A 27,000-nucleotide genomic window follows, 5' to 3' on the forward strand; every position below is an offset into this window, starting at 1 on the left:
ACAATAAAACGTTTTGGCAGTGGAAAATCTTAGAGAGCAGAGAGAGTATCAGGTTGAGGATGATGGATGAAAAACTGCTCATTTGCTAGTCTGTTGCACAATCACACATTTTTTTCCCTGGCTTTTCTGCACTGCATCAAGATGCACCAATAACTCACTTGCCTGTATTTTATCTAGCAAGGTAATTTTCTGGAGTGGGGAACCTACCTCTCCTACTTCTTGTGTTTATCTTCGTGTTTTCCTTATTCTCTTGGGATTTGGATAATATACTTGTTTGGGATGACATTTACAGAGATCTGTGTAGCCTGGCTCCTGTGTGAGATGTGAAACACTTTGGGCTTTCACTATTTATGCTCTAAAATGGGGATAAGAGAGGCATCATATATATGAGAATAAATACTACCTTTATTTAAGTATATGTAAATATATAATAAAAGCAGCTTTTACAAATAATAATGGGGACTGAATTTTGTCAGACTAGAAGACATTGGATTTGTACTACTTTATTGTGTTCTTTATAACTAATGCAACAAAACGTAGATGTGCATTTACTAACAAAGTGGTATGCTATTGTTTCCTTAGGATTAGTTTTGCTGTTCTTGTTCCATGAGGTTACTTCCAAAGCTACTGCAGTAGAGGTGGGGATTTTGTCCAATTTGTGACACAAGTACTTCCACCTTTTTTTTTTTTTTTTTTTTAATATTAAAAAACCCCCAGGAGCAGGTTCTGCAAGCTACCAAGCATCAAAGCAGTTTTACTAAGGTCATAATAATGCAGAAAGTAAAAAAACCACATTTCTTCAGAAACAACTTGCTTCTCTTATTTTTGAGCCATTTCTTGTGGTACTGAAAGTTGTTTCTAGTTATTTTATAAATGTTGTCCAGAAACACACCTCAGGGGAGTGGATGTGGCCCTTTTGTCATTAGCTTAGTCAGTCTTGGCATTATCATTGCATTTTTGAAAATATTACAGGCCAGTGGAAATAGTGGTGCAAGGTGCCAAGTGATAGCAGGAAGCTATATTGGGAGAAGTGTGCAGCGACAAAGTAAGAGTGTGAGAAAGTGGTGGTGAAGCTTTCTCATATAGGAGCACACATACTGCAGCATACTGTCAAAATAGCATTGATTTAATGAGCTGCAAAGGCAGCTCTTGGACTTGTATCTCAAGTTTAACACTGATAAAACGGTGTGTTCTGCAAAAAGCCTACTTGGAATGTATTTATGGAATGTCTTCATGTTCAAAAATATTAATAAATTTATTTTGACACAGGGTGTTGGCGTGGGGGGGAAATCATGCTGTATTTTTTCCCTTATTATTAAATATGTATATTCCTGGTAAGAATTATATAACAACAAGCTGCAAAATGGGAAAAACAAATGTGTTTCAAGTTACCCTGAGAGCATTAGTGTAGTTAACGGGGAAATTTAGAGATTAAGCAAGAAAATGTCAAGCAGAACTTCAGGTCATTGAAATCACAAAGATAGTCCAGATGTTGAAGAGGAAAGAATGTTAAAAAATAATTTTTTACTGATTACTCTGAGCTCACAAAGGAACAAACCTGATGAATGACATATTCATAGCTAGGAATTATGTCGTCATGTTCAGGATGAGGCACTGAGAGAAAAAATCTGGCCCCTGTATGGTGTCTCCTTTTCTGTGGGATAAGGAACAGAGGCCTCAGGCACCGCATGTTGAGTGTGGTGCTTCATGTTTGGGCCTTGCAACAGACAGCACGTGACTGAGGGCTGTGAAAAACTACAAGAGGTGGACTCCTTCTCTGCTTTAAGAAAGCATACATAGATTAGTTCTGCTACTGTAGATTAATATAAGAGTGGGAGAATACAAAGCTGTTTCAGTGATAGAAATACTTTCATATGAAGTATTTTGTTTGTATACAAATACAACTTTTGTCAGTGCAAAAGTAGAAGGACATCAATTTCCCTATCCAGACTGCTATGAACACATCCAGTGCAAGATACCTAGAAAGATGATCAGAGGTCTGGAGCACCTCTCCTGTGAAGACAGGCTGAGAGAGTTGGTGTTGTTCAGCCTTGAGAAGAGAAGGCTCCAGGGAGACCTTATTGCATCTTCCGGTACCTAAAGGAGGCCTACAAGAAAGCTGGCAAGGGGTTTTTGACAAGGCCACATAGTGACAAGGGCAAAGGGTAATGGCTTTAAACTGGGAGAAGATAGATTAGATATTAGGAGGAAATTCTTTACTGTGGGGATGATGGGACACTGGAACTGGTTGCCCAGAGAATTTGTGAATGTCACATCCCTGGAAGTGTTCAAGGTCAAGCTGGATGGGCCTCTGAGTAACCTGGCCTAGTTCCATGCCAGTGGGGTTGAACAACATGATCTTTAAGATCCCTTCCAACCCGAGCCATTCTATGGTGCTATAAACTGCTATACTAAAATTCACACATGAATGCTCCTTGCTGGAATTGTGGCCATGAGATGTAAATCACAGTAGTGATAGCCTGTGTTTATATCTCAGGGCCTATAGTTAAGCTTGTATGTGACTTGGAAGAAAAACCGTATGCATAAAACTTTTGCATTTTCTGGTCCCTTTAATCTGTGATCTCTTTTGCATGGTATGATGACAGAGGAAAAGAAAGGGTGCACGAAGACTAGGTGCCTGTGGTAAAGGCTCTCTGTTATAAAAGTAAAAAAAAGGTATTGCAGAGATGACTGCACTTATTCAAACCTTCTTTATTGTGACTGGGCTTCTCATCCCCATGAGGCTAATTTTGGACCCTGATAACAGAGGCAAGAAAGAAATTGAAATTTATGCCTTTGTCCAATTTGCAAGAACAGTGTAACACAGAACTTTTGCAAAGTGGAGGTTAACTTCTTGCTTCTTTGACTGCTTCCCTTAGTTCAGACGGTCCTTTTGTAGCCAGCAAATTATCCAAACAGAGAATATGCAAATGTAACTTTTTGCTATAGATCAGTGTGCACCTAGACTTCCAGATGTGTCTGTTTTGCATGGAAAAACACCATTTGGAGGGTCATCACAAATGTGAACAGTAATTCAGTCTTAGTTTCCTGACAGGATTTTAAAATATGCTTTACCAACATGTCTACTAAAGATCAATATATTTGGAATAACCATGCTGGAGGATGTTTCCCAATTTTGACAGCATGTACTGTAGTAGAAGCGTGTTTAATATCTTCCTGAATTTTTCAGCATGTATTGTTGCTTCTGTTTTAGCCAGAGCTATGCGTATAGTTAATAGTTGAGATTGATCCATCTGCAAATACTGCTGTATTTGATGTATTCCTCACAGAGATGCATTAAAATATGCTTGAGGTTTTTTGCTTGGTTTTTTTTTTTTCTTAATTAAAGAAAGGAAAAAAGTTTGATTTCTTTGCTTTCTTCCTTATAGAAGTCTTTATTGACTTTTTAAATGTATTTTTTATCTTCCCCTGAGTATCCTTTTGACCATTCAAGTTTAATGGCACCGAAGGCCTGTTTTTAGCAAACCAAAGCAGGAATAATTTCCTGTGTGTTTCCTGTGAACATGTATTTTTCTTCTACTTTGGTTCCCTTGCTCTTCATCCACTACTGCTTCCCATTTTCCCATTCCTCCTTTCTTCCCAGTTCAATTGTGCACAATCTCTTGTTGAGTCTCTCCCTTCCCTTCTTGCCTGTTTTTATTTTTACTTTGTTTCCCATCCCAAATTGCTCACTGTGTTCACTTGCACCCTTCCTGTCCATTTTATGCATAAAAGTCTTCAAAGTCAAAGAAAGTATGCTTTTTAGCTAGATTTAGTTTTCTTCTTGCTGTGAGGACATAAACAGTGCAAAGGAAATTTGCAAAGTGAGAGACAGAGTTTCAGGAACCTTGGCTGATTTCTGAGCCAAGAAAGGTACACACCCTCACAGGGATGCATGCCGTGCAGGTACTAAATGCCCCTAGAGAGTCCTCTTCTGTCCACCCACTCTGATACATGTCAGTTCTTGGGAGCTGTGTTTGTTATGCAGAGTACTGTGCTGCCTTTAACTCCATGGTATGGAAGGAGATCCCTCCAAACCCAAGTTTGTGACCTGCTGCATCTCTTGATGCAAGAGGTTGTTCAGAGGCGGGTGTACCAAAACAGGCAGCTACTGTAAACTTCTACCAATGTTTTTTGGTAGAACAAGGAATCAAGATTAGTTATAAAATTAATTTTTCTACTTAGATTAATTTGAAAACCACATCATTTTTGCTATGATTTGGAGAAACTCCCAAGTGAAACATCTGCCAGAAAAACATTGCTTGATTACTGCCTAACCCCTGTGAGGGGAGATAGATTTGCCAGCCACTGCTGTGTTAAGTCTGTGTGTCTTCTTTCTGTCACGCCTCACTTTGCCATCACCTAGCAACTCCCTCATCCTCTCGTGCAAAACTGCAAGCTCAGACCTGTATCTCTAAACCAATGCTTTTTACTGAAAACCATTTGCTTTGTATGGATAGTGTCCAGTTTTTTTCAGCTTTTATGCCTGACCAGTATTAGTCATTGCTTGTTAACAGCAGCTTTTTTAGTGCGATTAGACCTTCAGTCTGGCATTGTGAGGCATCTTAGTGTCTAGCCTTCCTCTCTGTCACTTTTCCGTGTACACACACTAACTCGCACACAGACACACAAACACACCAGCCAGAGCTGGTAAATCTCAGTAAAGGTTTTTAGTTGATCTAAAACTAAATGTCTTCTTAAGCTAATGGTTGCCTTTTACAAGCATTTGAGTAATACAGTGCTCTGCAAGAAAATTATTCACGCCACCATCACCATTTTTGTGACAACCTGCTGTACCTGCTCCTGCAATGAAGGGACCATCTGTCTGTTCTGTGGCCATCCTTGCTGCTAGAATGATGATGAAGGGTAAACAGGCAGGGTTGTCTGGCTAGCTCTTGTCTCGCTGTATTCTTGCCCTTTATTTGGCAGTCCTTAATTACTAGTGCTGGGCTACAGCTTTTATAATGCTGCCATATTGCAAGCAAAACTGAAGACCAGTTTATTTCTATAAAGTAAAAGCATAGCTGGCTAGAATGAAATTTTAATGAATATTGCTTTTCTCTTACATAGCTAATCATCAGGCTGCCTATAGAACGGTAGAAAACAGAGAGGTTCAAGGACGACACACTGTTAACAGCAACTTTGAAATGCAATTTTCTGTAAATACCTTTAAAAGTATGTGCTGTTGAGCATCCAGTGATCTTTGTCATCTCAGACTAAAAAACCCCCACCCAGTAGCCAGCAAAATTGTAGGCTGAAAAAGGTATTTAATTTATTTAATCAGATGTTCCAGCTGATTAATGCCAGGTAAGGAATATCACAAAATAGGCTATTGCATTGTACAACTTACACTGTAAGAACACACTGTTCCTGGGAGAACGCATTGACTGAATTGTTGGGGTTCTTTCACTTCAGTCTATGGAATCTTTATAATATTCATAGCCATGTTTCATCTTGTCAGAATCTTGTTCTTTCTCTAGTTAATGATTCATAAAACAGTATGCATTGAGCAAAAACTGTGATTAGTGGTGTGGGTTTTTTCTTTCTAAATGCTGAAAGCTGTATTTTTACCTTTTGAAAACTATGATGTGTGGGCTATTAACTGACTTGCAGATAATACTGGATGCCTTTTCTAACCTACTTATAATGATGCTTCCAACCCAGTTATAATGATGCATTGAGAGGTGGAGATATTGTTTCAAAGGGCTTTTGTGTGAAGGAAGGAGATTCTTGTTCAAACCTCTCAAGAATTCAGAGACCTTTTAATTTGTGGGAAAGCTCACACTCCTTTTCCTTGGAAGAGCTCACACGTTCTGTTGTCAGGCTGTGTATGGCTCTCCTACAAAGCGGTCACCCACTCCTTACTCTTGTTGCTGGTGGTAAACTGTCTTATTTTTGTTATAAGTTCTGTTCGCATGTTCATGGACACTTTTTAATTGAAAAGGCTAATGTGCAGATGTGTTCTTTACTTACAGTGATAGCTTAAGATTCTGAACTTGCCCATAATATTTCCAGCTAGGTTATTTAAAGAAATCCAGCTAGCCATTTGCTAACAAGTTCCTGGGAAGGAAGACTGTGGTGGAGCTTCTATACTGTTTATTAACTTGCATTTTTTAATACAAAACTGTTCATAGTGGTGCAGCTTTATGTGGAGTATGTGAGGAATGACAGAGTATAAACAACATCTGAAGGATGACAGAGTGTTTCAGAACTGGCAAAAACATCTAGTAATGACTTCATTTTACTTTCTTGCTGCCAGAACCGTTCAGGGACAGGTTTTTCAATTTGGTTTGGCAAGTGAAAGACTGTTGGAAAACAATTTGCTTGTATCATTTGGCTGGAAATAACTACTTATAAAGGTTTATTTGAAAACATTTTTATTGCCATTTAAAAATTCTGTGACTAGGTGTCCATACCTTAAAACAACTGTACATGTCTCTTACCAAGACACACCTCATGTTGCTTGATGTCAGTAGGGTAGATATGTGTGTTGTTGTGGTTTGGATTTGTATATTTGTACAGTGCAACTATGCTCGTAATTGAGATGAGTGCCAAAGCATACTGTTGGGGAAAAAAAGTAGTCACTTGCTCATTCTGCTCTGTCTATCCAAGACTTGACTTGAAGAACAGAAGTATATGGTTCCTTATACGGGCAGTAGTAACCTTTACATTTAAGCAGTCACATTCCAGTCAGAGAACAGAATAACTTTATAAAAATTTCTGACAGTTCTTTAGGTTCCCATATTGCAGTTCTACTCTAGTGGCTGTAAAATGTCTCTCCTGGTTTGATGACAGGAGCTCTGGCAAACAGCACTACTTCCTTACATGCTAAGCAGTTCTTTACTGAATTGGTTTCAGAATTTCATGTTATTGTATTAACCATTTTTTTTGAGTTTTTGTCCTACACAGCTTCTGAAATTATTCTTTTCTCCCTTGAGGCTTTCTCTGTAGCTTAAAAAGAAACACATTAGAAAGCTCCTTTAAACCAAGAAGACTCCAGCTTTTGTCCTTTATAGGGCATTTCATAAAATGGGATAATACTTTCCTTTTCTACAGCTTTGTGAGTGATTTCTGAAAGGTATCTGAGGAACTTCTGCTCTATAGCAAACTGAGAGCTCTTAATTTAATCAAAGGAATTTTGGTGATGTAGGATGTGTTCTCTGCTGAGGCCGGTACAAGACAGACTTTTCAAATACTTTTCAAGAGTAAAGTGAGCTTTCTATTAAATGCTAACCAAAAATAAGTCGTAGGGGTTGAAGGAAAACTTCTACTAACTGCAGTTTTAGCTTTCCTGAAGGAAAATAGTGTGTGTGGGGTTAATTGGTTGTAACAGATTTTATTATTCAGTAGAGTAACTTAGATTCTCTCATCTTGAATTTATACACAACTTTTGAATTTGGGGCTTACATCATTCTTCTATACCAATTCTGGAGGGACCTTATTTTTCACACAAGTTGGCACCTGGAAAACAAGTTGCTGTATAAACATACATTTGGGAACCTAACTTCCTATTTCCCTCAAGCTCAATGTTGCGCTCAGTTCAGGTCCTGTTGCCCATTGGGCACTGCTGGTAATGCTTCTTTCCATCTCTCTCAGTCTTGTTTCCTGGTATTATCACTAGTGGACTTTGAGGTTATACAAAAGTATGTGAGTGACTGAAACAACTGAGGCATCATGGAACAAGGGTCTAACAGTTTTGTTTACCTTCCTCCTTCCCGCCCAAGCTTCTTTTTGATCTTAGGGGTGACCATATCATAGCAACTTGTTAGGAGTTCCACTGTGGTTAATATTCTTTGGTAGGTTCCTTTTTTTGTTAGTTTAGTTGTCTAGGTGAGTTCTCATGGGGTAGGAGTAGCACTGGTGCATAACAATGATGGTAGCAAATGCATGCTTGGAAGGCAGGACCACAGCAGCACCAGCCCGGACCGGCTGAAATTGTTGCAGCTATCCAGTCTTAGTAATACATAGTGATACAATGGAAACCAGGAGGAGTCGTGGCAGTAACCACATCTTTCCCCTCCTCCAAGATATTACCAACTGCTTTTTAAACAGTTGTCTGATCTATCAAAAGAATCTCAAATATTACCTGTCACATCCTCCAAGGTAATCTCTTCCACTCTTCAACTGTCTGCTTGCAGCTGTATGGAATGGCCCTCAAATGGTGACAAAAATGGGATTTTAAAGTACTTTAATTTCTTAGCTAATCTGACTGTTGAACAGCTTAGCTTAGCTAGCATTCATTAAAAGCTATATGTACAAAAATTATACTCACAGGACCTGGGGTAGGAAAGCATAGAGAACTTGAAGATCATAATAACCCACTCATGCATTTAGCTCAGTGTTTCCATGGCATATCCTTTCTGCAAACTTTGTTGTGAATATTTACATGCTAATATGCAAATGGACTAAATAATTCCCAGTAGTGTTTCATTTACGAGTTGCCTGTATAGAACTGATGAGCAAATTATGCCATCTATTTTAGTGCATGCAAATTATTTTAACCACAGCTTTTGTGTGTTGTCCACCCAAAAATCCCAATCTTCTTTAAAGCAAAGAAGTCCTATTACCATTTTTTATTATCGCCTCTGTTGTAAGGTTGTGTTTGCATAGCAGTTTTGAGTGTGGTTGACCTCTTGTTGAGGTGGAAAAATGTGGATGAGTGAAAAGATAAAGGTTTCAAAGTAGAGCAGTATCAGTATTGTGAAATTCTTGTTGTTACAAACACGTTTTGTTATCAAAGTAACTTGTCCTGTGCTTTTCTGCTTTTTATCTTGTGTGTTCAGTCTATTCTTTTTACACTTAGTCTACTCCAAGGTTCATTTGACCTATTTTTCTTAAATGACTATTTCTTGAGTTTCAGATTACTGAAGCTTTTGGTTTGACCAAATTCCTCTTTTATATATATTACCCACCCAGCAAAGTGAGATTGTTTGCATTTCAGTTTGTGTAATTTCTTTAGAAACTTGGCATTTTCACTGATCCCCTTTTTGCCATACATGAGATTTCATTCTGTGTGGATCTTACCTGATGCTTATATGAGTGAAGCAGCTTGCCTTGCTTTCCATTCAAAAAATCATGGCCACAATGTTACGTGATCCTTGTCACTCTATTTTGCATGTGCCCTCAAAGATAAATGTAGAAGAATTTTCCTTCTCCTTATGCCATTTGCCTTTCTTATCAACTATTTGTCTCAGCATGCTGCAGTATTTTATTGGTCAGCATGCATTATGTGGTGGTTTTATCTCAAAGTGCAGTGTCTGGTATGTGTTAGTAACAATAGTCCATTGCCATATCAAAGCTGCCAAAATAAAGGAGCAGAACTCTGATTCTGGGCTCTGCCAAGTCTTCTACCTGTGCCCTTCACTGTGGTACTACCTTAACTTATATTGCATACAGTTGTGTATAGCATGCAGATGTTTCCTTCTTTCAGTTGTTTCAAAGAAAACCGCATCTTGACAGTTTTTAAGAATTTGTAATTCCAGATGGCTTTATAGAAAGACTACTAGTCTTCTAAAAACTGCTGTTATTGGCACATGAAATCAGAATTGAGAAAAGGTAAGCCGCAGTTGGGAAGTCTTCTCTGGCTATGTACAAATGTGCCTTTCTACTGTGTATGCTTTCAGACTGTTACAAAGTAATGAGAAGTTAATTGGGCCATTTCACTTTGTAAAAGGAGAGCCTGTTAACAGTTTCTGCAAGATACACAATGTGACGTCAATTATGTCAGAGATCAAATGTTTGTTCTTTCTGATTGCTGATCTGTGCTCACTGATTCGGAAAAGTCCCTTAGTTATTAATACATCAACACCATCTAGTACGCAGTAGAAAGTTTGCTCTGCTTTTGCAGATGGTGTTTGGAAAGACGTAAGACATGCTTAGGTGCTTGTGGGGAAAGCAGAAGACACAGTAGTTGACAGTAAATGTTAAGTAGGCTAGTAGGGAGTAGAGGAGTGAGATAGATTTAAGGCCCTTGCAATGAAGCTCTGAATTTGGAAGTTCATGGAGGGGGCAAAACCCAACCCACCTCTTCCTTGCAATTTACTGTGACACACAGAATTCACACAGTACAGAAGTTACAAATGAAAATCTCTGTGCCTTGTTGAAGGAGCACAGCATGCTGTGTTTCCAAGGACTTCTACACTTTGATTCCTTCAATGAAGTTTTAGTTTTGTTTGCATTGTTGTAAGAAAGTTTCCATCTGAAAGAATCACAGCAGGTTATTTTTTAAATGAAGGTTATTATTTGTAGCTGTAGTTTGTGATGTTGTGGCTTCACCTTGAAGAACAGGTTAACGCACAAGGAGTACCACTTTAAATGGAAGAGGAAGGGACTCTAGTAGGTTGTCAAATCTTGTAGGTAATCAGACGTATTCTGGGTATTTGTAAACTTTGATGGAGGTGGTATTTTCTGAAGTTCTACATTTTCAGTTTTTTCCCTTCTGAAAGCTAAAGGAGGAAGACAGATGATCTGAGCTTTCTTGCAGTAAATCAAAGCATTACAGTATGAACATATGTTTTGTATACTATGAATAAGATAAATTGCTTTTCAAATCCAGCCAGCAAACAAAACAAAACAAAAATACTACTCCTATTATGATGTTTTTAAAAGACATCCAAGTACAGTGCCATATTTCTGAAATTGGGGGAAGGAAGTGAGGGAGGGCAACTGTAGAAATCAAACAGTATCAGAATCTTAGCATTGTACTCAGATTAGTTGCTGAGAGACTAAAAGATCTGGCAGGGCACTGAAACTAATGTGTGTTATTAAAGCTAGGTAAATAAAGGTGGTGTGAACGGCTGACATGACTTAGAGTAGATGAACAGTCTAAATGGCAGTTTTGTGTTGGTTTTTGCTTGCTGCTTTCTCTGCAGCATTTGTGCTGGCCTGATGGTGTTACAAAGACCAGGAGAAAGATGAGATTTTTCTTCCCTTTTTTTATTTGTGAATTTCATCACGCTGCATACTACTTCTGATTTTCATCTTATTATTTTTGAGGCAAAATAAGAAAGAAATCACATAGATTAATCAGGGCTTGAAACTGGACTACATGAGCAGACTTTTTTTTTAAATTTTGTTTTGGGTTTTTTTTGGTTGGTTGGCTTTTCTTGTTAGGCATCACAGGCTATACAATTTCTGATCTGCTTTTTTTAGCTGTTCACTCTGAAATTGTTCATTCTAGCACTAATTAGCAGTTTTCACAAGTACAACAACAGTACTATCACAAATTTTACCCCAAAGATTTTACTTTCAGTCACCCTTAAAACCTCCATAAGCAGTTGTGGGTGGGGAGAACTTGACAAGGCAACAGACCTAATTGTTTGGGGGTTTTCTTTACTTTTTCCCTCCTTCTCCTTTAAATTCATATGACTTTTTTTTTTTTCTGCCAGATAGACAGAAAGGACAGATTTTTTTTTTTAATTACTTTTTCTGCCAGATACACAGAAAAGACAGATTTTTTTTAAATTACTTTTTTACTTTTTCTTTTAATTACTTTTTTTTTTTTTCATAAATTAATGGCATTTATGATGCAGGAAGGAGTTTGCTCTACTTTTACAGTGATGCCTGGAAAGACGTAAGAGATGCTTCAGTACTTCTATGAAGAGTGGAAGTCACAGCAGTTGACAGTAGAGGTTTAATAGGCTGACAGGCATTACAGGGGTTGGGTGGGTTAAATGCTCTCAGATTGAAAATCCAGATTTTTTCAGACTTGAAGCTTTTCGTGACTTTTTAATGATTGTTGAGTCCATTGCACCATGTAAACATTTACTTCATTTTCAGGATATATTGGTTTAAAAATATGTGTTTTCTTTTACTCCTCAGATGTCTAAGGTATAGGGGCATAAAAGTTTGATCTTAGAAGTCTGCATGTCCTTCTGGTACAAAGCGAATCTATTCCACAAACTAGCGTTTGGGAAATTATTTAAAAAAAAAAAAAAAAAAAAAAAATTAGGAGTAAAGAAAGAAAAATAGAGACCTGAATTGTATATGTATATTTTCTTGTAACTGAGTGGTGACATGCATTACCTCAATACATAAAAAATGCTCTCTGACATTAAAAGACATAATGTTTTTTGAGAGGGAGTTAACTTGTGATGACTGTTGAGAAAGCTGTAGGATCTTTGATGTGTTGTTCCTTTTACCACTCTGTGCACAAAATTATGCTTCCTTTCACTTCTTTAGATCTGCTTATTGGCACTCTGCCTAACAATGCTTGCAGGTTTGTAAACACAACTCTTCATTGTCTGGCAAACTCAGAACGAAGGCAATTAAACCATGAAAATTATAGTCAGCATTGTTTTAAAGCATGGAGAAAAGCTCTTTTGAGAAGCTAAAATGTAATAAAATCAATATATGCCTCACTATTCACCTGAAGCTAACAAGTGATCTGCCTCCTGAGCTTTCCGAAAATAGTGTTGATAGTATGCTGGTATCTTTAATTGGATTTTGTGTGGAAATAAGATGTGTGTAGGCAATTTGTACGTGTGTCAGAGGATGTTTTTTGTGTCCCAAACCCCTTCATTTACAAATAATCGGATAAATAATCCTACTATTCAAATTCTACTGAAGAGAGTAGGGAAAAACTATTGACGGTTTTGGTTGACCTGAATTTGTCAATTATATTTGACAGTGCTCCAGAGTACTAGCAAGTTTCATGGAATAATAAACAAGATAAGACAATATCTAGTTTGTAAATCCAGTGCTGATGTGCATATTGTATTAGTTGGCAGAGAATCCAGACAAGAGGGAGACTTTATAAATGCATCATCTGCAAGAGAAGTTTGTTCAGTGCCTAAGAAGGTATGATCTCAAGTCTTTATCATTTCAAAGAAGTTGGGGAGTTAGCTTTAATAGTGCCTTTTGATCTTGGATCTGCTTTCAGGTAGCTCCAAGAATACCGTAAATGGTTTCTGGGTACTTGAGCCTGGGGGGAAAATACAAGAGAACAAGTATGAAAAGAGTAGCTTTTCATTAATGCATATATGTTCATGGATTTCTTCCACTGTAGAGCACTTTCAGCTTAGAAGTTTTGCCCCTTCTGGCAAAATTTTGTGTAACAAAGATCTCCAGTTTCACACTAGAGTTGAAATCTGGCAGTGTCTGACAATGACTATCCCCAGCGTGGTTTGGTGGAAGAATGCTGCCTTATAGATCTGCAAGTCCTTTTAGTGAGTTGAAGAACTGACTTTAAAAGCTACTCTCTCAACTTCCGTATGGAAAATATGTCTGGACAAATCTCACCAGTAAAAGTGAATTTTGCAGTAATAAAATGACTGTGGTTTTCTTAGTTGTATTAGAAGATGCTGCTTTAAAGTAGTAACAGAGAGGAGACAGGGGCTACCAAGGAATTTAACCTGATGACTCTTTTTAATGGAACTCACTATAAACGCTTTTTGTAGAACTAAAAATTCTTGTCAACATCCTTACATGTTGTGCTGACAAATTGCCATGATCAAGAAAGAATGCAGTCTTGGTTTGTAAACTCCCAGTTACTTAAGACAGATAAAATTACTATTCTGATAGTCTTTTTTTGTCTGGTGCTGAGTTAGTATCATTGGTATGAATTTAATATAAGACTCTTTGTGCTTTTCTGAAAAGTCACCTGCCACCTTCTAGGGGTTTTGTGGTCCTCCTGGTGGAAGAGAACCGTTCAAGGATTAGAAAACAGCTAAATAAATAGGTAATCTGAAATGCACAGAACGATGAGAACCAAGTTTCTGGATTAATTCCAAAATTGTGTATTTCGTCCCAATGCATTCACTTGCCAAAAAAAAATCCTCTAAGTGTTTCCTGAAAATGCATTTGTGTGTTTCAGACTGAAAAATTGGCACCATACTGTCTATTTTATTTGTATATTATTAATCTTACACATGCATAATTGTTTCTTGTGCACCTTAATTTCTAGTATTGGCCCTATGCCTAAAACCCCAACATATGCCCACTAGAAAATTTAAAGTTTCATTTATTTTTGTTTTGTCTTTTACTCCTCATATTTAAAATTATAGATAACGCCTGTGACAAGTTATGAATATGTTTTCTTTTGAGTGAGGTTTCACTTTTCAATTGTACTAACTTCACTGCAGAAGCCTGACAGCAGTAGACCCAGGGATATGTCTGTTTTAAAAGCTAGGGGCAGCATTTCAATTTTAACTGTCAATCAGAACAAGGCGGCACATGTAGTGAAAAGCTACATGGCTTTTATTTGGAATGTGATTCCTCAACAGCATGCTTTATCAGGGCTTTGAAAAAAGTATTTGTTTAAGAAAATGATCGAAATATGCTAAGAAATGCATTCTTCAAAAAAATTATTTTCATGGTGATGGAAAGAAGGCAGAACTGATTTTTGCTTGAATGAACTAATGCATAGGCCTGTAGGAACCTAGCAAAGCATTTTTCATGGATGTTGGCTTTCACTGAAGTTGTTGGGAATTATAAAGCTTATTTGAAATTGAGCTGAGAGACCATTCAGATGTAAGTACCAGTACCTGTTGATGTGAGCTGGGCCTCAGCAGCCGAGGTTGTGTAAAAACTGATGGTTATTTTTAATCTGGCAAAATGAATACCTTATGCTGTTAGTAAATGATAAATTTTGGCTCTATAAGGAACATGGAATTAAAAATTCAAGAACAAGAACTAAAAGCTGGGTAGGAAGTTTGCATTTGCTGTCATCTCAGTTTTTAAAATTCTGGCTATGTGGTGGGCAGGGTGGCATTGGCATCATGGGCTTCTGGCTGATCAGAGAAATTAAAAAGGTGTCCCTGTAGCTCTAGGGGAAAATTCATATGGCACTCTTCCCCAGCGTGGTGTTAGTTAAGAAGCATGGTTCTATGATTCTTGTGTGAGAAGCTAAACTGCGAAACACTTTTTTTTTTTTTTTTTTTTTTTTTTTTTTTTTTTTTTTTGTCTGGAGCATACATTGAATAGATGTGCTTTTTTTAAAGTGTGCATTTAGGACTAGGAGGTGTTCAGAGCAGAAGACTGGAACTGAAGTCTGTAAATTTGTGTTTCAAGAACTGTACCTGTCACAGTAGTTTTTGCTGCACATAAGATTTGTGACCAAAATGTTGACTTTTCTAGAGTATCCAGGAAAAATACTCTTCAAATTCCTGCTACATTTGAATGTTTCTCTTTTTTTGTTGTCAGGAAAGATAGCAGCTAAGAAGCTAAAGAGGAGATCTTTATACCCATCTTTAACTCATGGTTTAAGCCCAGCCAGCCACTGAGCCCCCACACACTGGCTCACTCACTACCCCCGATGAAATGGGGGATAGAATCAGTAGGGTAAAAGTGAGAAAACTCGGGTTGAGATAAAGACTGTTTAATAGGTAAATCAAAAGCTGTGCATGCAGGCAAAGTAAAACAAGGAATTCATTCACCATTTCCCATGGGCAGGAAGGTGTTCAGCCATTCCCAGGAAAGCAGGGCCCTGTCACACCTAGTGGAGACTTGGGAAGGAAAACACGGTCACTTTGACCATCCTCCCTTCCTTCTTCCCCCAGCTCTATATGCTGAGCATGATGCTATATGGTCTGGGATATCCCTTTGGTCAGCTGTGTCCCCTCCCAGCTCCTTGTGCATTCCCAGCCCACTCCCTGGCAGGGTGCAGCAAGGAGCAGAAAAGGCCCTGATGCTGCATAAGCGCTGTGCAAGAGCAGAAAACATCCCTGAATTAGCAACACTGTTTCCTGCACAAATCTAAAACATAGCCCCATACTAGCTACTGTGAAGACAATTAACTTTATCCCAGCCAAAGTCAGCACACTACAATATTTTTCAAACTAAATGTTTTCCTCTTCTACCCACCCCTACCCTGTGCCTTACTTTATTGTGAGCTTTTCCTTTGTCAGGTACATACAGAGACTCAATGCTTTAGTTAAAGTAGTTTCCTGCTATGGTAACAAAAAAAAATAAATAGTTGTAGCTTAGCCTGGAAGTGAGTCCAAGACTGTAAGCTGTGACCTGTCTTTGAACTGTTAAACCTCATCAGAACTGAGACAGTAGCTGTTGCTCTGCATATTATAAAGCATGTGAGAAGGCACCATGTATGGCTTCAGTAGCTCTAGGGCAGCAAGAAAGTACACAAAGTAATACTTGCTTTGCAAAAAATTGTTAGCATGGAACAAGAGATGGTTGTCACAGCAAAGATTTTGAAAGTTGTTCACCACAACCACAGTTAAGATAGAGCCGTGTGTTCTGTTTCTCAAAAGATTAGAAGCAAAATAATTCTATTTTAGATGCCTTTAGGAAATAAACTGACACATACCGGAAAAATTTACATTCTTTATGGCATATGAGTTTTTATACGTGGTAGCTACTGAACTTGGCCTCTCATTGTCTGTTTTCCTATCATTGTCAGCATAACATTTTCACATGAATGAAGTGTTCTTGACTAATTTGTCTGTCTATGCTGAGAAAAAACCAGGCTTTTCTCCAATGTCTAGCATGTGTGCTTTCTTCAGCTAATTTACTGAAAGAAAGCTCCCATGTTGCATTCATGTTTGGCTTTTGCTGACTATGTGTGCTCATATTTTAGAAAGTTTGGTGTGTAGTAGAACATCATATTGTACCAAGTCTTCGGAGGTGTGTGGAAAACAACAGCTTGGGTGAGGATTGGTGTTTTAACCCAGGGATTACTTATTTTAAAAATATTCTACTAGTGATTAAAATGACTTTTCTTTTCCTACAAAACCTCTTTTAGCAAGTTCTCGATGCCTTTGTTTGTGTATTTACAGAGTTGCAAGCGTGGATGAATGTTATTATTAAATGTGTGAATATAGGTGAGTGAGATGAACTACACACAATTTTAAAAGCTATCAAAATGAAGTCATTGCCTTTAAGTAGGAGTTCGATGTGTAGGATACTGCTAATGCACATCCAAATGAAGGAATTACTGACTAAATACATTAGTTACATGGAGGCTACAATGAAGAATGCAGTTAGCTGCACTAGGAAAATACTGGTCTGTAAAGTAAGAAGTGTGTTTTTCTAAGGAGGCATTGTTTCGTTCTCAGAAAAGCCAAGTTTCTATTTGTTGTGTTCACCCCGCCTTTTTTTGTTTTGCTCAGGTGCTTCTCTGAAAAAAGGAAAGTGCTGACTGAGAAGCCTTTTACTAAAAGGTTTCTTGGTGGTATTACGTATACTCTTCAGATTCATGGAAAATTAATTTGAGTGAATGAGGCCTGAGAATACTTTTTTAAAACCAATTTTTAGTTATGTACAAGGTGCTATTTGTACTGCTTAAAGACAAAATGAGGGCTTTTTTCTCATTTGAGGTATCATGAGGTTTTTTTTGTTTGTTATCTATGACTTTTCAATGTGCTGACTTCCAAACCATCACAACTTATAAGAATAAGTGATTGGAGATTAGAAGGCTGTAAGATTAATAACACATGTAATTACACAACACTCCAGAGCATGTATGTGTACTGCTCTACATAAACGTTTTATTGTAGAGTTGCTTATACAGGTATATACAGGGATGAAATATCTAGAGCAAAAGGAAATCACTCTGCACTGGTTCCCTCCAGTGTAATACTGCTAATTTCTAAGTATATTAACCAAGTTGTAGTATGTTCTAAGTATAGTATGTTCTAATTATAGTAAACAAGTCATTTTACATGATTCTTGAAAAGTCTCACTTGTAGCTGAATGTTTGCTTGGGCTGAAGAATAGTAGTGAAAGGAAATCTGCAGCTATTCTGCGATATAAATTTGTTAAGGCATAGCGATGACAGATTTTTCTTATAATAGGTCGTGGAAAATATTAACACCACCAATGAACGTCTTGATCTTCGCTCTCAGCTCCAGATGACCTGTCGTGTTGTCCGTAAGGGTAAGTATAATTCCATCATGAAAATGTTGGTAAAATCTACAATGATTTTGAACCACATCATCGTAGCTTTCTGTTTTGTTTACTTTGGCAGACACACTCAGAGTGTCTGACCAAGGTGATTTCTAGCTTAGTGGTTTATTCTTGGTCTAGCATGGCTTTACAGCTGTGATAAGATGCAATGTCAAATAGTTAGAGCATGATGCTATCAATGCCCGTGCTGTGGCTTCAATCCCCATATGGGCCATTCACTCAAGAGTTGGACTCAGTGATCTTTGTGGGTCCCTTCCAATTCAGAATATTCTGTGATTCTGTGTGATTCTGTGATCTCCTTGCTACTTTAAGGAGATACAGCATATCAATGCAACCAAGGACCTTAGACTTCTGAGAGATGCCACTGACTACCTGGCTCACAAGCTTCATAGTTTTGCCCGTTCAACAACATCTCATGCAGCAGGCTGAGGAGCAAGATTTCACTGCATACTGGCGTGGGCAAAAGAAGCAGAATCATGTAGAATCAGTCATATGCTGGACATATTCCTGGGCCAGTGCTGTCGTTTTAGTCTGTGCTGAGAATACTTACAGGAATATCCTAGGTATGTCACTGATCTTGGTAGCTTCCTGTCTTCTGAAGAGTTTGAATTTAGCAAAAATGGATTAAAAATTCTATTATTTTTCTGAACAATTACTTTTGTAAAGCAAATACCTTCTTTATAACTTAAGGTTCTGTTGTTAGATGTCATCTATTACTGAAAATGGAGATGTTACTGCTGGAAAGCCAAATGAAGAGAAAACGTATAAAAAGGTAAAAAAAACTTTCAACCTTTTTATTGTATGTTTTTACCTTCACGCTGGTAATTCAGACCTGCTGTAAGTGACTATATTTCGGAACTGACTAAAACCAAGAACAAACAAAATATATTCCGTGGGGTTTTTGAAAGTCCTTTATCCTGCCTGTGAAATCATAAGGTATTTCTATCCACTGCAGAGCTGACTATTTAAAGCTTGTTTGGTCCAGCTTTAAAGTACACCATCTTGCTAGAAATAGATAGAAATTCTTTGCTCTTAGCAACAGATGCATCTCTCGGCTTAAACACTGTTATGAGAAATTTAGTAAGTTTCCAAATGCTTTGAATGTTTACACGATGTGTCTAGACTACAAACCCCTAAAAGCAAAGCACCTTTCTAGTGCTTTGCCAAGCAGACCACTATTTGTGTGCTAAATATTTTTTAAAAAAGAAATTCTTAAGAGCGGATATATTTAATGTAGGAGCGTGCATTGACGATCCATTTAGATCTTGCTGAGTGTGGTTTGGGGTTTGTTTTTCTGGCACTGATTGTCTGTGACCAGCATTATTTAGGTGCACTAACAATTTTGATAACTAAGTGGAGCTATAAATCCAAATTTTCCTATGCATACTTACACAATCAAATTGTTAGCTACTGAATTTGATCATTTTTTTGACAGATCACCTCAGAGAAATGGTAATTATGTTTTTAAATTAATTTCTGTAATGTAGCACAGAGTTCCACATGCTTCTGCAGTACATATAGTGATTAGGGTTTTTAATTTCTGGGTGTTGCTTGCAGTACTGCTGGTAAAGTCAAGGAGATAAATAAGCTATTTCTTTTTTCACCCGTTTTCCTGGCAGTTACATTTCCAGTACTGGGTGGCCTTAGCATTCCAGATAATTTTCTCAGAAGTGAAAGGAAATAATGTTTATTTTAAATACAGGTTAGTTTAAATTTCCCAGGTCACAACTTTAAAATATAGAAATTTAAATTTCTCTTGACAATTAGTAAGAGAAAGGAAGAACTGTTCAGTGCCTGAAGTGAATACTTCTGCTGGTTTATGTTGCTAGACTAGACTAGTAGTAGCTGTAGGTAAGCTTCCATTCCCCCTGGTCATCCCACATACTCCTCTCTGTTCCTTTTCAACTATAAGTTCACAACCAATGCCATGTAAAGTCTTCTCACTGTGGCACAAATTTTACTGTGTATCTAGTGGAAGTACTTCTGACAAGACCTGGGATTCACAGCCACATGACACTGACAGATCGCAGTGACTATCATCTCCAAGTTCTGTCCCTGAACTGCCAGTTGATGTATCTTATGCCAATTTATTTCCTTTCCATGTAATTACACCTTCAGTTGTTTTATGTTCAAGATCCTGTGTTGCATATGCCTGTAATAGTTTAGTATCATTACCAAATATTATCATCATACTCCTCCTTTTAATAGTAATTTTAATAAAATATTAGTAATTTTTGACCTCACAGTTTATCCATGCAGAGCTCACCAGTAGCATATATTTGCCTGATGACTCACTTTTAACAATATCTCTCTTTTCTTAAGCCAAATTCCTTAGAAATCTTGCACTTTCTGTTAAATCTTGAAGACTCTGCTTGAGCAGGGAGGGTTGGTCCATATGCCCCACTGGTGATCCCTTCCAATCTAAACCACTCTGTGATTCTGTGATCCTCACCTTCTTCAGGTATTCCATATACATTTTTCTTCTTTTGTGGAAGTTCAGAGGATGCAATAGTATGTGTCAGGAAGTGGGTTGCAGGGTAAGCCTGGTAGGACCTGTGTTCATCAGAGGCATTTCCTGTCATTCCTCATTTAATTCCATGTTTATAGGTAACTTACACAGAGCGACCTTGCTCTGTAGAAGGCATGTTTGCAGTCAGAACCTGTCTGTCTTTAACTGCCTGCAGGTGTTGCATTTACAGTTCTCCAGTCATGTATTGTTACATTTCTTTGGTTGAAAAATACTTCCAGTTCTTCCTGTGACTTCCTGTGCCGCTTTCTCCAGAAGTCTGGGCTGGGGAAGAGCTTTTTTCCTCAGCTGATGCTTTTTCAGCTACTTGGGCAGTTTCTGCTCCAATCTACTGCTGCCTTTCACCACAGTGGAAACACTTGGGCGAGACACTCATTTAGTGCTGAAGTCAGACTGTGCTTGCTAACCTCTTCTCATTGTTTAGAGACTTCACTTCCACTTTTTTTTTTTTTAAATATAATTAAGGTGTAGAAACTTGTACCTCTCAGCTTAGAAAAGCAGAGGTCAGTATACCTTGGCTTGTGCTGTGGCTTGTAGTTCTTTAACATATTTGGCCTTGGCAGAATTGGCAGAATTCCCAAGGAGATTATTTCTCTCTTCATCGTGGGGAAAAAAAGGAGTTTTGTTTATAGTGGAAAAGTTTATTTCTGAATTCTAGAATTTTTGCAGTGCAATATGTTCTTTATGTTCCTGAATCTATGTCAATTAGTTATAAATGCTATCCATATATTACAAACTTCTGTAGTAATGACTGTTTTTCACTGCTTTAAGTTAACCTGAGTTAGGTGAAAACAAACTTTCTCCAGGATGGTGTCTCTGACTTCATCCATGATAAAGCTTTCCAGAATAAGTAGTCTGTAAGGCTATCAGTTTCATTTCTGTAACTTTAGATTTTTGCCGGATTTTCTTTATTATTTTGTTCATCTCAGCTAAAATAGAGGTAGCTAACATCATTATCTGACTTAATTAAGTCTCCTGTTCTTCAATTTCCTACAGTAGCCAGCTGACTTACCAGCTGTATGAATGTAAATACCTTGAAGTTCCAAGAAATTTCTTACATTACTACAGCCTTGGTAATGGTCTTGCATGAACATTGATACCTTATCCTTTCAGACTCTGAAATGCATAACTGCTCCAAGACAGAGCATGATTTCTATTATGAATCATGCTTCTTCATTCTACTCTTAGCTTTCAGTTTTTCTGCTGCTGCATTCTGACATAAATGCTCTTCTGGCTTTTAATTGTCTGTTATTATCTAGTCAAAGTCTTGAGAGAAGAGGGAACACAACTTTCTGTTTATTGGTTTTGGTTTTTCTTCATTTTGGTTTTTTTTTGGGGTTTTTTTTTTTTTCCCTTTTGAAAACCAGGGTGTTTTTCCCTTTAAAATGGTGTTATTTAAGGTGGGGCTGCTGAGCTGTTCAGATGCATGCATTTGCTACAAACATTATAATCTGAAACTACTTACAGGTTTTCTGTCTATCTGTAAATTTTGAGAACTTGTTAAGTCACAGTGTGAATATGAACAATTAAGTAGTTCAGCCACCCAGATCAAAGAACTTAGTTAATGGAAGAGACACTTCACAGATACATGTTCCATGCAGCTTCTAAGGTAGAGGATTAAAATAACACTGAGATCAAAGAAATTGTACAGACTGTGGCCAGTTCTTTAAGGGCAGAGGTTTTTTTGTTGGTTAGCTTGGGTTGGTTTTGTTTCTTTTGCTTTGGGTTTTTTGTTTGGTTGGGTTTGTGGGGTTTTTTTTTGTTGTTGTGAGTGTTTTTTCAGAGAGAAACAGGGTAAGGAACATAAGAGAGACTAGTTATTTGTTCCATTGCATGCTTGCAAAAATCCAGTCACCAGACTATAGTTTCTCTTGGATATTCATCACAGTCTTGTCACAGATATCTGAATTGTGCAGTTGTCGCTTTTTTTTGTTTTCTTCCTATTTTGCAGACTTTGTTGTGAGAAGTTGCTGACACACATGCAGTTTTTGCACTGCAATGTCATCAATCACACAGTCTCTGAATCTACTTCCTGTCAAATCAGATTTCAGTAGCATCCTGATGCTTAATAATAGGATGGTGGCAAGAATGAGGTACAGACAGGTCTGTCAAAGCACACTGGAAGTGTAGAAAAAAATCACACCAGAAAATGAAATAGATGTAAATGTGCGCTGTTACTGGATTGCCACAATCTCTACATTTAGTCTGAAGGCTGCCACACAAGTGTATAATTAGAGTTTGTTTCTTGTCATTGCATACCTTGCAGCTCTTCTGTTTAGCGTATTACAAGGACTTTATGTAACCTGTTCAAAACTGGATATCGTAAGTGTGAGTCACTTTTCCAGGGGCAAGAGAAATTTACCTGGATAAAGGAAGCCAGCTACCTATTGTTAGAGCTTGCAAACGTGCAAGCAGCATTGCTCCGTCACTTTTGGCATTGACTTATGCCCTGCATCTAATGCCTGCAAGTTCAGTACTTTTTCTTGTGGACACTGAAACTTTAATACTGGAGGTTTTGCTGCACTGGGACCTCAATGGCAGATTTTTGCATCTACAAAGATACTGAAATGACTGTCTTTAGTGACTTTGCCTGGAGCTATGGCTCCTTCCAAGCTCAGAGGTCTCAAATTCTTTTCCTCAAAGATAGAACAGAGTACTTGGGTTCATGGCTACTACTGAAGCTTCAGCATAAATGTTTTGAGATGGAGGAAAAATTGATTGAAAGCCATGGAGTCACCTGAATCTAATTTTGGAAAATGAAAGGAGATCAGATTCAGCTTGGATCAGAAAATCATTCTGATTGCAGTTGAACTGGAACAATCACACATGTTGGGCAGTAGTCCACCTTCATGAAGCGTGACCTGCAGAAGGTGGGCAAACATTTGCTAGAGAAGAACAGTGTGAATTGAAGAAAGATTGAAGGGGTACTGTGGCTGTAGTGAGCCATGGTTACAAGCTGTGGAGGAACAGTAAGATTAGTTATTTTAATGGGATTTTCTGGTAACTCTGTTTTTATATCCCTATTTACGATTTATTATGTGGCAGCTGCAGAAAGCATACTGAGATGGGGTAGCCACCTCCATCCAGAAGCTTCAGCAGAAGCAGCTGTGAGAAGTGTTCGTTCAGTGAGACTGTAAGCACAGCAGGCACTGACAAGACAAGACAGATCTAGTGGAGAAGCAAAAGGCAATAACCACATGTACATCTTGAATCTAATTGCAATTTCCTAATATTCTAAGCGAGCTCTCTTTAAATATTGCTTGAAGAAGATGTGTTGTTTTTCAACAGGCATTCTCCTCAGATGGTTTGGCTTAAGCGTTTACACAATTTATGGCAGGTCATATCTTCTCAGAAGTCTCGAAAAGATAAACGGTGGGTGCCTGGTACTTACCATAACTAGTAAAACTGAAGAAAAAATCCCTACTTGTAGTAGAAAATTCAGATCTGGCATAAGCCATGTGGCTTCAACAATTTCGATCAAGTGAGACCTATGAATATTTTTCTTCTTTTAAAAATGTATTCACGTATTTTACTGAGAATTTTGCCTGAAGTCAGGCAGCTATTCTACCCCAGTCCAGTTCATTGTCCCACCAAGGAGAAGAGTGGGATAGTGAGGGTGATGAAAGCAGATTCCTCCACATACAGTAGTAGAGAGAAATGAACTAGTGGCAACTACTTTGTGGGATGCATGGTTGCAAAGCTGTGTTAACCAGTGGAGGCTTCTGTTCAGATGTCTGTTTCTCCCCATCTGTTACAAAGAACTGTGGTAGCTAGATGTCTCTGCCATTTCATTAGGCAGATTTTAAAACCTGTTTGAATGACAGTAGTAGAGAAGGTGAAAGAAAGCAATCATTCTGCCTTCCAGAGTGATAATGAGGTAGAATTTCTGAGGCAGAGTTAATTTCTCTTCATCACTTTATGGCACCTGCAATAAACCAGATGTCTTCTGGAAAAATCACCATCTTTGCCCCAGAAAGTTCATAGGTCAAACTTCAGCTGCAATAAAATGAGTTATAAACAGGGAGAACACAAAAACAAGGACAAAGTTCACATTCATGAAGTCCTAAAGGGTGTCCCTGGGATGTCTACTTTTCAAGAAGCCAAGAATGTTAGAGTTACATTTCATGAGCACGTTGTGGGAAATGCATGTAGATTTAGCAAAGACCAATTGAGAGCTGAAAGACGAACGGAAAAATAACTGTGAATGGCAGTAGAGAGGAACTTTTATTAAATTAGGTGAAGCCTGTGTCCTCCTGCTCAGCTCCAATCTGCTCCTGGTTTGTTAAATGATTTGTTATTAATAGTCTCATACAATTACCAAGAAATTACAAGGCCACTTGTTTAAAAGAATAAATTCATTCACCATATCTAAAATCTTTGTGTATCGTGTACTCTGTACATTTACTGACACATTAGTGGTTTGTTAGGTTTGCCAGTTATTTACAACCTTCACACTCTAACAGAAATAATTATTGGCCAATTTATAATATACTTCCTAAAATTACAGTATCCATATTTTTGCCATCCTTGGATTTTTTTTTTCTTTTACTTTAAAGGACATACTTTTTCAGTCCTTTCAGTAGTCTTGTCCCTAACTTGCACAGCTGTTAGATAGTTCCAGTTAGTTGATTTTTTGTTTTGTTATCTGAATGTGAGCTGCCTTTATATGCATTGTGTGTCTGATTAAGACATTTATTTTATGAAAATAACAAATTTCAGTTTTACAAGGCTACCTGAAAGTGATTATTTGTAAGAAAAACAATATCTAAATCCTGCTTAGTCTATTTGTGGGATCATGTGCAAACTTAAGACCCAATTTGAGAGAATTTAAGTTCTCATTTATTTTGCTACTCTGCAAAAGGATTTCAGCTTAAAGTAATGTAGAGCAAGTAGAAGACCCACCTGCAGAGAAAGCAATTTAAGAGAACAGTGCATTAAGTGCTAGAATATTTATCAGTGATACAAATATTCCATACATCTGTCTGTGTTCTATATTATATACTGCTGTTAAGCTTTATGAGTCTGTATATGATTTTTCGTATCTACAGGCTCTTTTAGCAAAGCCGTATGACAAATATAGAAAAAATATATAGTTATTATTGACAAAAAGAGGCAAAGGTATGTTTCTTCAAAATGAAGACAGTTTAAGTTTTTTATGCATGGATAAAATCATCAAAGCACTTGTGCAGTAGACAGTAATATCCTAAACAGCAAAAGGAGGATGAGAGAAGTTTTACTTTGTTATGCCCTTTATGTAACAAAGACAACTGTCATAGTGTGCACCATTTGCTACAAATTCAATCACTTTCATAACCTAAAATACATCAGCTTGTTTATCCTGCTGGTTATTCTCATCCCGTAATATTTCTTGAGCTTCAGAAGGTTGATAATAGGTTAAATGATCTGGGAGTCACTGTACTGTCGCTGTGCACTGTCAGTTTTACAATTTCAGCTGATAAATGGCCTCAGGGCCATTTTCTGAACCTCTTCATGAGGCTAATAGGAAGAAAAATTTATTTTAGTTTCTAAAAGACTTGAAAAAACCCATGGCACAGAAGGTTGCTGAATTTTATTGTTTGCTGTACAGCAAGAGAGTATTCAAGACAAATTGAAGTAAATAAGGGGCTTAGGTTTGAAACTAGATTTTGCTGCCTTCATGGGCATTGAAAGAGGTGCCCAATTAAGGAAAAATTCACAAGAAGCTTGCATTTTTCCAGTTGCATTTGAAATTTCCAGCAAATACATTTTTGTAGGAATAAAATGGATGTTTCAAGAACATTTTCCCTAAGGCTTGAGAAGGAGCTTTTTTATCTTTTACTTGGATTTAATGATGATAATTATATTAATAATAATAATATAAAAAAATTAAGACAAGTGATGTTTTAAAGACAAATTCCAAGGCTTGTTTTGTTTTTATTTTATGGATTGTGAAAACAAATACTTATCAGTTGCTAAGGGGATACTGGGTGACCAGCCTTTGGTGTTAGTGGTGATTGACAAAGAGCTGACTTTGGGCCAGCAGTTGCCTTCAGCACACTGTAGTAGTTATCAATTTGTTTCAAAGCAGTTGTTAAAGTATTCTGCATTATTTCATAACATTACTTTTCTGCTAAACCAACTGCTGTGATTGCTGCAGAAATGACGGGTGGTTACTAATGACACTCTTGAATAGGAGAGGAAATTAACAAGAAGGTAACCTTGTAGGAAAGGTCTGTGTCTTACATTCTGCCCTCCAGAGACTGTAAGTCTATAGGTCTTCTTTTGAATTTGAAAAAAGTACTACAGATATTTTTATGAGCTTGAAAGATGATCCAGGGGTTTCCTTTTGAAAACACATTGCCAGGTTACTTTTCTTGGGTTTTTTTTTGAAGTTTGGTGGGTTTTGTTAGGGTTTGTTTGGAACAGCGTGTCCTCTTGTACTGTACTATCTGCTGTTCTTTCAGATATAGTCACTTGCTGTGGCAGTGAACAAGATGGGCATCCAGCAATGAAGCAGAAACTATTTGTATGTGTATTGGTTTGATCAAAGTTACATAATTACAGCTTTTGTTGGGCATTAATCATTCATGAATAGAAGCCTTTCAAGGAAAGAAAAATGTGACTCTTCTTATGAC

The 27,000-nt window shown here is 37.6% G+C and overlaps 1 protein-coding gene across 5 annotated transcripts in view; it reads left to right on the forward strand.

Annotated features, from left to right (window-relative positions):
• PIP5K1B (phosphatidylinositol-4-phosphate 5-kinase type 1 beta) overlaps nt 1-27,000 on the forward strand; it is a 93,912-nt gene that overhangs the window by 16,897 nt on the left and 50,015 nt on the right. For 4 of the 5 annotated variants that reach the window (XM_042012706.1, XM_042012701.1, XM_042012705.1 and 1 more), the window contains 2 exons: nt 17,748-17,829; nt 18,563-18,631. In XM_042012706.1, the coding sequence (XP_041868640.1) occupies nt 18,582-18,631 (50 nt within the window). In that variant the 5' untranslated portion in view covers nt 17,748-17,829; nt 18,563-18,581. Of the gene's footprint in view, nt 1-16,756; nt 16,776-17,747; nt 17,830-18,562; nt 18,632-27,000 lie in introns of those variants that run through there. The other variant, XM_042012702.1, reaches the window with a different exon arrangement.

This window comes from Corvus kubaryi, unplaced genomic scaffold (genome assembly GCF_017639235.1).
Source record: "Corvus kubaryi isolate FWS band 111438036 unplaced genomic scaffold, C.kubaryi_AGA036_p1.0 split1-37296, whole genome shotgun sequence".
NCBI lineage: Eukaryota > Metazoa > Chordata > Aves > Passeriformes > Corvidae > Corvus > Corvus kubaryi.